Raw genomic sequence first — 16,579 nt, forward strand, 5'->3', positions numbered from 1 at the left:
CTTAGTGAGGTAATTGGTTGAGAGAATTATAGTTATTTTAATTTACTGTCATTTGGTGCAAATAAAACATCAACAAGGAAAATTGACCATCCTGAATATCGTCAAATTGACAAATTTGATGTATGCCGGAAAAAACGCGACCACTTGTATTTACACTCAGAGATATGACGGATTGTAAATATGTTCGTTTTTTTTGAGCCTACATTATTAAATTAAGACTTGATTTAGACAACGTTCACTTATTGCTTATTTAATTTTGCTGCTAATTTATAAAATATTCCATTTGGGTTTAATTAATTTACAACAAAAATAAATTTGGCACTTAGTAAACATTTTTCAGCACAATTACATTTTATCAAAATTCACTTTGGTCCTCATTTTAGTTCAAACTCAAAATGGTCAATTCCAGTGGACGGTTTTCCATTTGCACCGAATGACAGTAAATCGTTATTTTATGTTTAAAAATGCTCCCCATAAGATGGACCAACGATCTGGTAAAAGTCGCGAGAACCAGCAGGGCTACTATGAAACTTGAAACTCGAAGTTCGTATGGTACCGTCCCTCTCGCTCTCGTATTAAATAGTATAAGTGTCAAAGGTGTCAAGTTTCGAGTTTCGTAGTAGCCCTGCAGTTGAATGCGGGCAGCGCAGCAATCGATGTTGATTAGCTTTACGGTGAAGGAAAACATCGTGAGGCTGCACACACTTGCGACTAAGGTCCGACCGAGACTGCTTTTTTAATCTCCGCCGAGACCGAGATCGAGACACAAAGAGTAAGTAATTTTTTTGGCTGCAGGGCGTAATATTTTATATGGCGAGGAATGCCAATACTCAAAAATATTTATCGTTTCGCTTGTTACTCTTGTTAGCGGGTTAGTTGCAAGTACCAGACGCACGAGCCCGGGCGAGGTGACCTATCGAAATCCTAAGGAAAGCTCGTGTCACCGTGGTAAATCGCACGCCAATATTTAAATTGAGTGCCGCCGCGGAGTTTCGGTCGCGGCCGATAAACGACTGTTTTGGATCAAGACCGAGACCGGGATCTCGGCCCGATTTTGTGTGTGTAAAGTTCCCTATACGCATTGGGCCTGCGCGGGAACTACGGCTTAAGTCTTCTTGTTCTGAGAGGAGGCCTGTGCCCAGCAGTGGGAAGTAAGGCTGGGATGATGATTAATTTCTGTCGCGTAAGACAATGTTCTCGTTCAACATTTGCAAGCAAACTGCATTTTGAGACCTAACTTTAGTTATTGCACTGCCTACAGCCTAGCACCTCGGTCATTCTAGCTTCTCACCTTGTTATAAGGTTCACAAGTGGTCAGTTAGGTCTTAGAGCATGAAACCAACCGGAGAAGTCAAAGATTTGTCTACACATCTGTTTTTAACCCCCGACACAAAAAGAGGGATGTTGCGTATAAGTTTGATACGTATAAGTCTGTCTTTCAAACGGTTTTTCAAACATAAAGCGAATTTTCTTGCGGTTTTTTTTGGTACGGTTCATCCGTTTTTGAAATTGAACTTTTAAAGGACAATGTCGAGGGTTCTTTGACTATTGATTAAGTTATGGGCACATCTTATACCTTTAACGAGCAATTCTTGTATATATATAATGTATATATATTTCGGGAAGCTCGGAAACGGCTCCAACGATTTCAATTTGGTATGTAAAAGTTTTTGGGGGTGAAAAATCGATCTAGCTTGGTCTTATCTCTGGGAATATATTTTTTTATTTTATGTAAATCTAAAAATTAATCAAAATAAATCCATAAAACTAAAAATTTGTAATTATTTATATAGCAATCCATGAAAAATAAAAAAATTGTTTCCGTTATTGCTATTTAATTTCATCTCAATTGAAGTGAAAAGCAGAGTGTAAAACTCGAGCATTAAACCCATTTTCCCCTCGACGTGTCTATCCACCCTCGTCGATTTGGGTAGCTATATGAACGTCTCTAGTAAAATGGCTCGTTTTATGCTCTTGTTGTACAATCTACTGTTTAGTTTGAGAAAGTAACAAATGCACACACACGCTCACGAACATTCACATTGACAATAAGTAGTGAGATGAATAGAATATACGGAGATGGGCGTGCCTGTCGTCTCCGTTTGGCTTAACGCTCTAAGACAGCAGGTTAGAGCACAGTAGTACGACTTGCGAGTCAATCTCGGCCGTCGCAAGTTGCACAATGTTGCAATTAAAGTGGAGACGCAATCGAGTTACCGGCGCTGGCCGTAGCACAGACCGGCCAGCGCGGGGCTGTATGGAGGACATCGTCACCATAAGCGAAAGAAGTGATGAGTTAATTTCGTCTAAAAATCAGCTACTCTAAGTAGCAATTGGGCTGAGTAACTATTCGTCTAAGAAGTAACTGGTCTATGTCTATGTAGGAAGTGGTCTAAAACGTTCCCCAAATGTCTAGTCGCTCTTCGTCTGTCCATTTTGTGTTTTATCGTCCATTTGTGAATTTGAAATCTGTGAGTTAAAGTCGATGGAGCTCCGCTTCGCGGAGATTCCTTTCCGCGTGGTTAAGGCGCTTAGCTTTCGCGTATTAACGTCATCATCATCATCATCAGCCTACAGCAGTCCACTGCTGGACATAGGCCTCTTCCATGGCGCGCCACAACACCCTGTCATCCATCCGCCGCCAGCGATCCTCTTAAGGTCATCCGTCCACCGTGCCTCAGGACGCCCTACACTACGTATTAACGTAACTCTAACCTAATCTTACCTATGTTTCTTAAAGCAGGTCAACAAATCAATTGCTTTTAAGACCACTTGCTACTTAGACCAGTTGCTTCTAGACCACTTGCTATTTAGACCACTTGCTTTTTAGACCACTTGCTACTTAGACAAGCTGCATTTTAGGCGAAATGGTACTATACTTAACGACATAGCAAATACTTTGCCTCTCTCTAAAATCGCAACGTCAAAGGTTTCACGTAAAGAAAATATTTATTTGAATCAATTACCTAAATGCCACTAACAAGCCATAATTAACCCCTGGATCCAATCTCAGCAACAATAACGCGTCAAAGCAACTCTTTTAATAATTAATTAGGCCGTAATTGCCCCCCCTCCCCCCTTCTCGGGATAAGGGATGATTTAGAGATCAAAGTGTGACAACGACAGGTGCTTAGGGTGACCATCACGTTAAATTTAGTAAACAAAGCAACATCATGTCAAATGTCCATGTCTCACCCATGCCGGTTATCGTTGGGAACGATACACTCGAAATTGTTGAGCACTATATTTACCTTGGACAAATTGTCCAATTGGGCAGATCCAACTTCGATAAGACCTTCGGTAGGCCTCCCACCAGGTGGACTGACGACATCGTGAGAGTAGCGGGAAACCGGTGGATGCAAGTGGCGAGTTGTCGTTCATTGTGGCGTTCTAAGGGGGAGGCCTTTATCCAGCAGTGGACGTCTTCGGGCTGATGATGATGATGATGAACTTCGATAACTCTTTATCGCCCGAAGAATTCAACTCGGATGGGCAGCGTTCGGGAAACTTCGTGATGTCTTCTTGTCCAATTTTCCGCAGTGCCTGAAGACTAGAGTTTTCGATCAGTGTGTTTGCTTGAGATGACTTTATGGCTCTGACACGTGGTCCTTGACTGTTGGCCTTTTCGATAGGCTCAGAGTCACGCAACGAGCTATGGAGAGAGCTAGCTTGGAGTTTCTTTGTGCGATAGAATCCGGAATACGGAATAATCTGAAATTCGTTGAAGAACTATAGTCACCGATATAGCTGGAAAAATATGAAAGTTGAAGTGGCAATGGCGGGTCGCTCGAAGAACATATAAACGTTGGGGGAGAAAAGTTCTCGAGAGGCTTCCACGAACCGGAAGACGAAGCGTTGGCAGGCCTCTCACTAGGTGGACTTTTTTTAACTGGCGGCATCGTGAGAATTGTGGGGGGTCGGTGAATGCAAGTGGCAAGTAGTCGTTCATTGTGGCGTTCTAAGGGGGAGACCTTTGTTCAGCATGCAGTGGATGTATTCTGGCTGATGTTGATGATGATGATCTTCTAACATAGTCCGTATCCGCTCCGCTCCGCTTAGTAGAGCCTTACACATCTTAAATGAGGTGGCGGAAAGGATAGACTTAAGATTGGTTTTTTGGAATCTTTTTGTGTGTTTTATTTCAATTCCAAATTTTTTGTTACTTGTTTTTTTTTTTTTTTTTTTTTGATAGACTTGTTCTCATGTTCGTTGTTTGAGTTCACTAAGGTAACTTTTTATGTATTATGTTATCGTAATATTATAGTAGTATAGAAGATTTCTTTTATGTCAACTTTTAAATAAGCTTATTTGTATTTTGTATATATTAAATTGTATAATGTAATGTTTTATTAAATAAATAATAAATAAGTATTAACAAATGTCACTCATTATTTATGGATTTTATTAAATGAACATAAATTATTTTCTTTTTAAATAATAATAATTATAATATTAGGACTGTCCTCGTCTGGCCTACAAGCCTGGTCACCCCCACAGGCGGCCGCTTCAGACGAGGGTAGCAGGCTCTAGTTGTGGCAGCCTTTCAGCATTTCAGGGGTTCATTATTTTCAATTTTAATTATTATAAGGCACGAGTTAATTACTGAAGCGATGGTAGAATTTTGTAGTGGTAGCATTCGAAAGAATCCATCCCAGCCTATATAAACGTCCCACTGCTGGGCACAGACCATCTCTCAGAATGAGAGGGCTTGGGCTGTAGTTCCCACCCAGGCCGAGAGCGTTTGTACAGTTTCCTTGCGCTGATTTCCTTCACCGCAAAACTCGTGGTGAATTTCAAATGTAATTTCGCACGTGAATTTTGAAAAACTCAGCGGTGCGAGTCGGGGTTCGAACCCATGATCCTCTGCTTGAGAGACCATTGGTCAAACCTCTAGGCCACCACGGATTCCAAAGAATACAAAACAAAAAACATAATAAAATATTAATGTAAATATGCCGATGTGTGAAGCCGTGGTGGCCTAGTGGTTTGACCTATCGCCTCTTCAAACCCCGGCTCGCACCTCTGAGTTTTTCGAAATTCATGTGCGGAATTACATTTGAAATTTACCACGAGCTTTGCGGTGGAGGAAAACATCGTGAGGAAGCCTGCACAAACCTGCGAAGCAATTCAATGGTGCGTGTGAAGTTCCCAATCCGCACTGGGCCCGCGTGGGAACTACGGCCCAAGCCCTCTTGTTCTGAGAGGAGGCCTGTGCCCAGCAGTGGGACGTATATAGGCTGGGATGATGAAATATGCCGATGTGTGTGTATGTGCGTGTGTGTGAGGTATGCCTGTGTCATCTTCTGGCTGATGGTTATAATCATCATCATCATCATCATGGCCGCCGTAGAACGTCCACAAAGACCTCCAGTGGCTTCGGTTGGAAGCGGCTTGCATCCACCGTAAACTCGCAGCTTTAACCAGGTCATCCGTCCATCTCGTTGGTGGACGTCCTACGCTGCGCTTGCCGATTCGCGGTCTCCGATCGAGAACTTTTCGGCCCTAATGGACGTGCGGGGCGTTCTCTGTGCTATATAAATAAATAAATTATGGGACACTTGACACCAATTGACCTAGTCCCAAACTAAGTAAATCTTCTATGTACATATACAGATAAATACCTACATACTTAAATACATATGAAACATCCAAGACACGAGAATAAACATATACGTATTATTCATACAAATATCTGCCCCGGCCGGCAATCGAACCTGGGACCTCAAGCTTCGTAGTCAGGTTCTCTAACCACTTGGCCATCATATGGCCTGCCCATTGCCACTTCAACGAGCTAATTCGCTTGGCTATATAAGATTATAACGCCATGAAAAAAACTGATTTTTAAAATAGCAAAGTATCGCAGAATTGGATACCCAAAGTTAATAATTCCCCTTGTTTTCAACGGAGCTCTAGAACGTAGTTGTACTAGCTCTCAACTCTGCCGCCGGGCCTGTCCGTGACTCCGTGCCCAATCAGCGGGAAATCGCGCCTTAATACTGCCTCATTCAACAATTAAGCCGCCAACTGCTGGCTGAACGGCGGGGGCACTATCGATACAGCTTTACTATGTTTAACAAACAAAATCCTTCTAATTTAATAAAAGGAAACAATAAAATTCAATGAACTAAAATAATTTCCTTGCTCACCCGCGACCTTACGGTAGCAAGCTTATGCAAAATATGCGTGTTCATGCAGTTCCTCCACCTCCACACTGTAAGAAACACACACAAATCACACAAACCCATCTATCACCACCACCACACTACACTGACGCGTTTCGACTCAACCAGAGCTCATCTCAGAGCTACACCAACCGTACCACCATGCTACCTGACCATGCACTCTGAAGATGAGCTCTGGTGAGTTCGAAGACGCGTCAGTGTAGTGTGGTGGTGGTGATAGATGGGTTTGTGTGGAGGTGGAGGAACTGCATGAACACGCATATGTTGCATAAGCTTAGCTATCGTAAGGTCGCGCGTGAGCAAGGAAATTATTTTAGTTCATTGATATGGACCTCCGCAAAGGAACGCCTGATCAAGAAATTAAATTTAAATTCATTTTGGACAACACTGCGATCCACATAGAGTAAGGTTAGCATGAGAACTTATTTATTATGTTTATGTTACTTTAGAACTGCGTCAATTGGTGGGATACTAAAAAACTAAATTGAAGCCGTGGTGGCCTAGTGGTTTGACCTATCGCCTCTCAAGCAGAGGGTCGTGGGTTCAAACCCCGGCTCGCACCTGTGAGTTTTTCGAAATTCATGTGCGGAATTACATTTGATATTTACCACGAGCTTTGCGGTAAAGGAAAACATCGTGAGGAAACCTGCACAAACCTGCAAAGCAATTCAATGGTGCGTGTGAAGTTCCCAATCCGCACTGGGCCCGCGTGGAACTATGGCCCAAGCCCTCTTGTTCTGAAAGGAGGCCTGTGCCCAGCAGTGGGACGTATATAGGCTGGGATGGATGGATGGAAGGTTTTAAATTACGATTTTCAAAATTCCGAACAATAAGAAGTCCGACTCAATAATAATCCAAAATGTCAAAAATACGAATTCCCTCATTGGCGGACTCTTTACGTAACCTAACCTAATCAACTTCAAAAGTCAAAAGTCATTTCACAGTTCAATATCTCAAAATGACTGAACCAATTCCAATGAAACATAGTTAAGACCTACCAAAAGGCAACCCGCTTTCTCGTACTAAAAAAAACTCATCAAAGTCGGTCCATTTGTAGAACTACAATGCTCCAGATAGACATTGGAGTCAAACTTATAACAGTCGGGGGATAAAAATAAATAAACAAATATCATGGGACACTTAACCAATTGAACTAGTCCTAAACTAAGCAAAGCTGTACTATGGATACTAGGCAACGGATAAACATACTTTTATATAGCTAAATAATACTTAAAAACATATTAAACATCCAAGACCTGAGAACAAACATTCGTATTAATCCTACAAATATCTGCCCCGGCCGGGAATCGAACCCGGGACCTCACGCTTCGTAGTCAGGTTCTCTTACCACTTGGCCGTCCGGTCGTCAAAAACAAACTATGTCGCATAAACACATACATCGACTCCCTCCGCCACTAGACTTGCAAATTGTTATCCCCCCCCCCCGGCGGGGTGCCCGCAGTTAATACCAATCAATCGGGAACGCAAACTCGTTAATTTACGACGAATACTTAATTAACGCTGGTTGTTGGGTGGTGAAGCTCTGTGATGGATTTCTGTGCAATATTAGACGGGATACAGTGAAGAGATTTTACTGTTGGAAGCGTTTATGAAGCACGTGAGATATGCAGTTGAGGTCAGGTACCATGTCACTGTATGCCATCTGACAATCCTCATCATCATCATCAGTCTATAGCAGTTCACTGCTGGACATAGGCCTCCCCCAAAGAGCGCCATTGCGCTCTGTCCTCGGCTAGACGCATCCAGCTTCTACCAGCAGCCTTTCGCAAATCGTCACTCCACCTGGCCGGAGGGCGTCCAACACTACGTTTGCCAAGACGCGGTCTCCACTCAAGGACTCGTTTACTACAGCGGTGGTCGGTTCTTCGACAGATATGACCATTCCCACTGCCACTTCAACTTGCTAATTCTCTAAGCTATGTCGATGACATTAGTTCTGTTCTGTGTCAGACAGCCTCGTTGCGAATTCTATCTTTCAGAGAAACTCCGAGTATAGCTCGATCCATAGCTCGCGGCACGACCATAAGTGGTGGATTAGCCGTATTGTGAGTGAGTGAGAGAGTGTGAGTCTGACAATCCTACTTCCTACTATCCTATTATCCTACCCTATTTTCCTATTAATTATTAAAAATGCAAAAGTTTACAAATCTGCTTGTTTCTTTGTCTGTTTGTTTGTTACCGCATCACGTCTAAACCGCTCAACCGATTTAGATGAAATTTGGTACACAAATACTTTGAATCCCTGAGAAGGACATAGAATAGTTTTTATCCCAGAAAATTGCATAGTTCCCGCGGGATTGCGATAAACGAATTGTAGGCGGACGGAGTCGCGGGTAACAGGCTTGTTTGTTGTAAATCAAGGGTGTTAGACAATATAGGTAGCTAGCTGCAGTACTTATAAAATTGAATTGTTTTGATTATCAAGATCAACATACATACGTCGGACTAATTGACTTCATAATGGTCTTTTAATTAACTCCATTTGTGTAAAGCAATCAGCGTGTGAGCAAATTGAAAGCCGCGGCTGCGGGGTGCAATCGGGTCAATAAAACAGGCTGCAACTGGATTAAATTGCCTTTTTGCTGGTAGCGGTTTGTTGGGTTCCGCCATTTTTATCGCCATCATCATCATATCAGCTACAGGACGTCCACTGTTGGACATTGGTTCCCCATAGACCTATACTCGTAGTTGCTTCGGTTGGAAGCGGCTTGCATCCACCGTGAGCATGGTAGACGTCCTGCACTGCGCTTGCCGATCCGCGGTCTTCATTTCAAAACTTTTTGACCCCAACGCCTATTTGTTCTCCGTGCGATGCCAGTTTTATTATGTAGCCTTAATTATTAATTGCCTGAAGACTAGAGTCTTCAATCTGTGTGAATTGTCAGTGATGACCTGTGGCTTCAGACATGGTGCTTGACTGTTGGCTTCCAGAAGAGGTCCAGAGTCACGCAACGAGCGTTGGTGAGATTCGCCAAAGAACTAAAATCATCGACATAGCTCGAAGAATATGCAAGTTGAAGTGGCCGTGGGCCATACCACCCGAAGAATATAGCCGTTGGGGGTACAAAGGTCCTCGAGCGGCAACCGCGATAGAAGACAAAACCTTGGCAGGTCTCCCACTAGGTAAACTGACGACTTCGCGAGAGTTAGGTGAGTTGTCATTTGAAAACCATCCTCTTCCTCTCTTCCTCCTCCTTCATTTCCCTTTTAGAAATCATGGGCATTTTGGACATAATAGTGTTTTGGCTTACAGGCATAGTTCATAAGATGCATGGCTATTAATATTGTAAATCTCTATGATGGTGTAATCTTAACTTTGGTAAATATCTTACCTATCTTATCTTATACACCGCACACTGGGTGCTTAGCTGATCTCGCGTTTTTTTCTTGGGCGGCACTAGAATAGTGTAATCGATTCTCTTCTCGACTCTGAAGGTATTTTCAGGTTTTCAGTTATTTTATTAACGTTTTAAATCCGAGGGAGAGACCTTTGCCCAGCAGTGGGACGTAGAAAATGTCAAATAAAAAAATACGTGTTAGGTATAGCGGAGGTTCTCGCGGCGCCGCCGCCGAGCCCCGGCTGGCACCGCTAATGTGATTGGCCGTCGCGTGCGCCGTTAAATATGCAACGCCAATCGCCGGAGTGCCGCCAAGGTTGGCTACGGTTTGTGGGACAATTAGTATTTGTACTCATAGTTTAGTCTTGGATTTGATTTTTTTAAACTTAAGTACCTAAAATTATACCTACCTACTCATCACTCATTGTCGGTCCCTAACTGATTGGCTCCGCTCATGCACTCAAAGGTTGACTGGTAGAGATCTCTTTAAGGGATTAGTCCGCCTTTGTACAAGTGTCTCAAAGTTTGACAATTGTATTTTGTTTCTTTTCTTTTGTACCTACAATAAAGAGTTTATACAAGAAGGTAATTTATTTACTAAATTTCTTCGGGCTGAACCCTTTTTTAGCCGACTGCAAAGAAGGAGGGTTATGTGTTTGACACGTATGTATGTATGTATATCTATTCCTATGTCCTCTCGTAACTACTCAACGGCTGGACCGATTTTGATAAATGATACGTCACTGGATTCGTCTTAATGACGCGAGTGACACTGGGTACATGAAATTCTTGAAAAATCAAAATGGCGGATTTTTAGCGCCAAATTGTAAGTTTTCAAAAAAAAAATATTCAACCTATCGACTGGGGTATCAAATGAAAGCTAATAATTAACCCATTCTAAATATATATGGGTTCTAATCGTTTTAATATACCATTTTCACAGAAAAGTGTGTAATAAAACAATAAATTTTAAAAATCAAAAACCCGACTGCCTTAAAAAATATTAAAAAGAAGAAAACAAGTCTAGTGGGCTAGAACTTTGTTAAGTAGCTAACTTCTTCTTTTTAATATTTTTTAAGGCAGTCGGGTTTTTGATTTTTTTAATTTATTGTTTTATTGCGATGGAAGTTTGTGCGAACATTTCTAAATGTGTAGCAAGAGTAAATCGGCCAATAAGTAGGTACCTAAGCAAATTTTTAATCAATTACAAACTTTTATGAAACCTGCCTGCATTCAAACAATATAGAACTATAGGTATAGCCCAAGCCCTATGCCCAGCAGTGGGACTTATATAGGCTGGGATGGATGGATGGACAAACTTCTATGTTTTATTTTAATTGCCAACAGCCTTTTTAATCCCGACGCAAAAAGACTGCGGCCACGTGCTCCGACAACGTTGTCCGACATGTCGGACGAGGAATTTTGATTCTTTGCTGTCCGACATGTCGGACTATCAGGATTTTTTTATTCCACTTAGGTAGTTTGACCATCGGACCAAATTTAATATTTTACTTGTTTCGATCCGCGAACCACGAGTATTTTTAAAATTCCACTTGGTTCGAGGATTGCTATACATATAGCAGAGAAGAAGTGCAAAAGCCCCTGGTCGACACTACTGGAGAGGGAGACCAAAGGGCTGGCAGCTATTTCTCTCAACGAATCGCCGTTACAAATTTGAATTTTAATCGATATCATTACAAACAAAATAATACTAAAATAAAATTTTATTTATTATTTACAATTAATAATAATAATAAATAATAAATAGCATGGGACACCTGACACCAATTGACCTAGTCCCAAACTAAGCAAAGCTTGTACTATGGATACTTGGCAACGATAAACATACTTATATAGATAAATACATATTAAACATCCAAGACCCGAGAACAAACATTCGTGTTATTCACACAAATATCTGCCCCGGCCGGGATTCGAACCCAGGACCTCAAGCTTCGTAGTCAGGTGCTCTAACCACTTAGCCATCCGGTCGTCATTAATTAACCATAAGATGCCCTTAGAACCTCAACATCCTTACCAAAAGTACCTAGCTAATATTTTATCAATATTTTAAATGCGAAAGTTGATGTCGTAGAGCCTTTACTTACGTAACCACTTGCTGGCTGCAGTACCTACGAATGGGCCGGCTCGACCGGGTTAGTACCACACTCCCACAGAATACCGGCGTGAAATAGTAGTTTTTCTATCCGGAGGGTCAACTCCCCCCCCTCCTCCTCCACCCCTTTTCACAATGCTGTAGGTGTCCATGGGCGGCGGTGATCACTTACCATCAGGTGACCCGCATGCTTGTTTGCCAGCTATTCGATAAAAAAAAGTAAATAAAATAGCTGTGCCACGTTTCTATTGGTTCATGATAAACACATTCCTCGCAACATATCCTAGCACATCTCTGGTGGAAACGCAGCCTTACCTACCGAAAAAATAAATTGTTCCCGAAACCGCGCGAGAAATGAATTCTTCGCGGACTAAGTCGCGGGCAACTTATTGTATCTGTCAAATCTTTATGTAGTAGTACAGTCAAACAAATTGAATCATGAAGCAGCGTGGAATCTTTGTGCTACTAATGTCATGTTGACATCTCATACATTTGTCAAGGAGATCTTAGTGAAATTGATTATTCAAAGGTTCCACCCTGGGCCATGATCATTGATCATGATTCAATTTGTTCGACTGTACTGTTAAAACTTAAAACTTAAAGTCCAAAAACAAAAAACGCCACAGCCAACCCAAACGCTACCAACACAAGACAACAATACTCGGAGTTTGTCAATAAGTCATTATAGCAAACGGTTAATGTACTTAGCCGCCGTTCGTTCACGCCACACAAAAGAAACGCACAAAGACCCAAGGCACAAAAAAATAAACGCTCCCCGTCCATTGGTGGAGCGCGGTGTGACGTCACCACGCCCCGCCCCCTAGCAACCGTCTCCACACCTGAGATGAGAGGGAGAGAAACGCGCTGCGATGTGACAGGGATGGGTAGATATTGATGTTCGATATTTGAAATTCTTAACGGTTTTATGTCACCGGTGGTAACCATTTCAAATTCGACTTAATTGGTTTGATATTCGGTTGTTTTTGGGTTGTGTTTGTATTGAATTTATGTTTTTGTGGGTAGGCGATGTGGTCAGTTGGAAAAGCTGTTATTGTTTGGTTACGGGTTAACCGATTTGGTTAAATTTGTGTGTTAACAGGCAGATGTCCGGTGCAGCGGTCTCTCTCTAGCAGCTTGGTGTGAGCGGGACGCGCGACACTAATTAGTGGAGTATTGATTAGTGTGATTGTTTGAATTGAGTCAATTAACATAATGCCCGGGTAATTGCGGCGTAAAACAGATCGGCTCCTAGCTTATTAAGTGTGATTATTAATTTTAATTAACTTTCAGCGATCTGTTTTATTGGGCATAAAAGTAGGATTATTTTGGCTTTTTTGTGTCTTGTTTTTACTGATTTTGACGGTAGTCCCTGTTCATCGTCATGGTTTTTATTGAATTAACGAGTGTCTACAACTAGTAACTAGAATTATGTTGTCACTGTCAATTGATATGTCTATCGCTACCCAAGTTAGGTAGGTATATCTAATTCGAAGATAAATAATCAAAATTCACAACAGCTAATAAATCACCAATTCCAGCGTATCCAAGCGCCTAACAAACGCTAACCGAATCGCAACTAATAAAAACTCCGGCTGAACCTGAATAACATCGCGCAACACCTCGCACAATAAACCCAATCAGGGAAAAACTATCCGGGGGGATGCTAATGCCACAAATCACGACGAAATTCGCACTTTCAATGGAGAATAGGCCACGCCCCCGGGGGAGCGCAGCCTGGCGGCAGTTGCCGTCGCGCCTCCGCCCGCGATGGACGTCTCCGACGAGTGTTTCGAGCGCGACCGCTCCGAAACCAACAGCCCTCGATCTCACATGAGCACCCCTAATTCTACCTCTTCTATCAACGTGACCGATAGTCTAACCCAGCACCAACAAAACCTAGAAACCCTGAATCGGATGGGGATGTTCTTCCACGCTCAGCAGATGCACCTCAACCAGTTGGATGCTGTGAAGTCCCGGCTGCTGACACAAGTGCCGGCGCCGGGCCCGAGGCACACGATTGACGCCATCTTGGGACTGAGAGCGAGAGAAGAAGAGGCTGCGGTGTCGCCTGACCCCGTGGAGAGTGCTGGTAAGTCGGCGGTTTTGTGCTGAGTGGCGCATCTTGATTTGATTAAGCTGTGACGTTTTGGACTGTGGGTAGGTTGTGTTAAAGTTATAGACCCATGTGGTGTATGAGTGAAAGGTCAGTGTTTTATGTGACTAATTTGTTAGTGAATAAGAACATCAATTGATAGAAAAGTTGCACCCGTGCAAATCCGGAGCGGATCGCTAGTAATGTGAATAATACGCATCTATTGCTTCATATAAGTTTTTAGTAGTACAAAAGCTTTAATAACCCTATTATCACAAGGAAAGGTAACAACAAATAAACTAAAACTAGATTAAAATTAATTAAAACTACATGCAAACTAAACTTGCTAGTGCTTTTTATAGCCTAAATTGAATAAATATATTTTGACTTTAACTTTGACTTAATAAGGGATGAATTATCTTTTTATAACGCACTATTGTGAAGGTAGAATTGAAATAAAAACTCTAAAATATACAATTCCCTTAAGTATTTTCCCTGCGGAAGAGTGCCCTGTCCATAAGACTGGCTCCATTTTCGCGCTGGATTGTGATGTCGATTACATTGGTAGAGTTTTTTTTTTACGTTACTAAACTTGGAGTAGAATTTTAGCTAAGTATTAAGTAGGTACTTTTATATGAATAACGTAACTAGTCATTCTATAACCGAATGCGCTAGTTACGGAGCACAGTCGATGGTCTAACATAATGCAGCAAATTTTCTATACAACTATAGTATGAAAAAGTGGATACGTAAGTGAGGGATCCGAACGTACCTACCTATAACGCCTGAATTAAGGCTTTTGAATTTAAGGGCATCTGGACTTTGCTGGTGTCAAATTGTAGTTAAGTAATAAATAGTTGCCCTGTTTTTTTTTTCATTTCTAAAACTGAAATACTATTATTACTTGCAAATGCCACGTAAAATAGAAGTGGCGTATCATTTTCTATGCGTACCTATAAAATTTTAAGACTCTAGAACAACCAGAAGTACCTAGGTACCCTTTACGCTCTACAGTTACAACAATTTCTAGGAAGATACTTTTTTAATGAGTGTATCTTCTAATTGTGATAACTTAGAAGTTTTATTTATTTACTGCTTCTGATCTGAGTATTTGATATTAATTTCAGTTTGAGTAACTTCAACGCTTCCTTAGAAAAAGGGTGTTGACAGACGGATAGACAGACAGATAGATGGTCAACAAAATACACCGAACAGGATTCCGTTTCTTTTTTAGTTGAAATATCTACGGATTGTATGCCGCTAATGTGGCTCCTACGAAGTATCCGCTAAGCATTTGCCGCGAAAAATTTCACCTGCGACTGTACCAACAACATGTAACAATCTTACTTTAATTTATTTATTTTTATAAGCTTTTATTTAACTTCATCTCGAGTATCTGTTTGCTTCAAATATTGCAAGTTAATTTTGATCCACTTCGAGTCAGATTAACTTCTAAGTTGACAATGCAAGTATAGCCAATATAACGTAAAGTGAGAAAAAACTTGTATTATTATTATTTATTTATTTTTAATAACTTATGGACAATAAAATCTTCAGTAAAGTTCAGTACGCGCGTCGAAGTCTTTTCCGCCGCCGGTCGCCGCGAGCGACAGCTCCGAGTAAAGATTAGCGACTACAAAATCAAAATGGAATTACTTAATTTCGTTTTTAGGGTTCCGTAGCCAAAATGGCAAAAACGGAACCCTTACAGTTTCGCCATGTCTGTCTGTCTGTCTGTCCGACCGCGGTTTTTGGGAAAACAATTCATATATATATATATATATATGAATAAATAAGGAATAGTAGAATTGTTATATGTCACTCAATCTTATGACTCATAGTTTTATTTATTTCCAACTGGTAGGCAATTAAAGTTGCTACGTAACGTGCTACGGTGCTCCGTGCTACGCCGTAGATGTGCTACGCGAGGATAGTTGACATTTTATTTTTATTTTAATTAATTTTCTGAGATAAAACTATATCATATTAAACTAAAACTAAAAAATTAGCTCTATGAAAATATGATATAATTACTCATTCAATATTTTTTTTCACACGTTAAACGTTAAATTAGTACCCAAGCTAGCATAACTCTAAGTAGCATTTAAACGGGTTAGTATAATTTTGTCTAATAAAGTTGCTGGTTTAAGTAGCAACTGGTCTAAAAAGCAGCTGGTCCTCCTAACCTGTTTTTGTCGAAAACTTGAAAAAACATGGGTTAGGTTATGTTTGGTTTTTTGGAGTCTTTTTGTATTTTTTATTTCAACTCCAAATTTGTTACTTTTACGGGTATCCCGTGAAACCATATCGAAAATACAAACTGAGACATGGATGCACAGAAAAAGAGACCAGCACTGGGAATCGAACCCAGGTCCTCAGCATTCCGTGCTGCGTGCTATAACCCCTACACCACTGCTGGACGGGAATCTAGTCACGAAATTGCTGATTTGCTGAATTTGAATTTAAGTAGCAAAGTAGAAATAAGCAACCTGAGATATGTATGCATAGGAAAAATTCGTGTCCAGCAGTGTTGTAGGGGTTATAGCACGTAATACGGAATGCTGAGGACCTGGGTTCGATTCCCAGTCCTGGTCTTTTTTTCTGGTTTTTCTGTGCATCCATGTCGCAGTTTGTATTTTCGATATGGGTTAGGTTAGGTTAGGTTAGAGTTGCATCAAGGCGCGAAGCCAAGCGCCGCGGAGCTCCGGCGATTTTGAGTCAAAGAATTTTAGACCACTTGATACTTAGACATGTTAATCCAATAGAACAACTTCATCGTTATTTTTCCTTGTAAGTTTTATATATTTACTACCATCCTCAATTTTGACAA

General features: G+C 41.3%; 1 protein-coding gene across 1 annotated transcript in view; it reads left to right on the forward strand.

The window, feature by feature from the left end:
- Positions 1-13,412: 13,412 nt before the first annotated feature.
- LOC141440567 (retina and anterior neural fold homeobox protein 2-like) overlaps positions 13,413-16,579 on the forward strand; it is a 93,478-nt gene continuing 90,311 nt past the window's right edge. Inside the window, exon 1 of the mRNA XM_074105125.1 lies at positions 13,413-13,746. Coding sequence (XP_073961226.1) covers positions 13,425-13,746 — 322 coding nt within the window. The 5' untranslated portion in view covers positions 13,413-13,424. The remainder of the gene's footprint in view (positions 13,747-16,579) is intronic.

The sequence above is a fragment of the Choristoneura fumiferana genome, chromosome 22 (genome assembly GCF_025370935.1).
Source record: "Choristoneura fumiferana chromosome 22, NRCan_CFum_1, whole genome shotgun sequence".
Classification (NCBI taxonomy): domain Eukaryota; kingdom Metazoa; phylum Arthropoda; class Insecta; order Lepidoptera; family Tortricidae; genus Choristoneura; species Choristoneura fumiferana.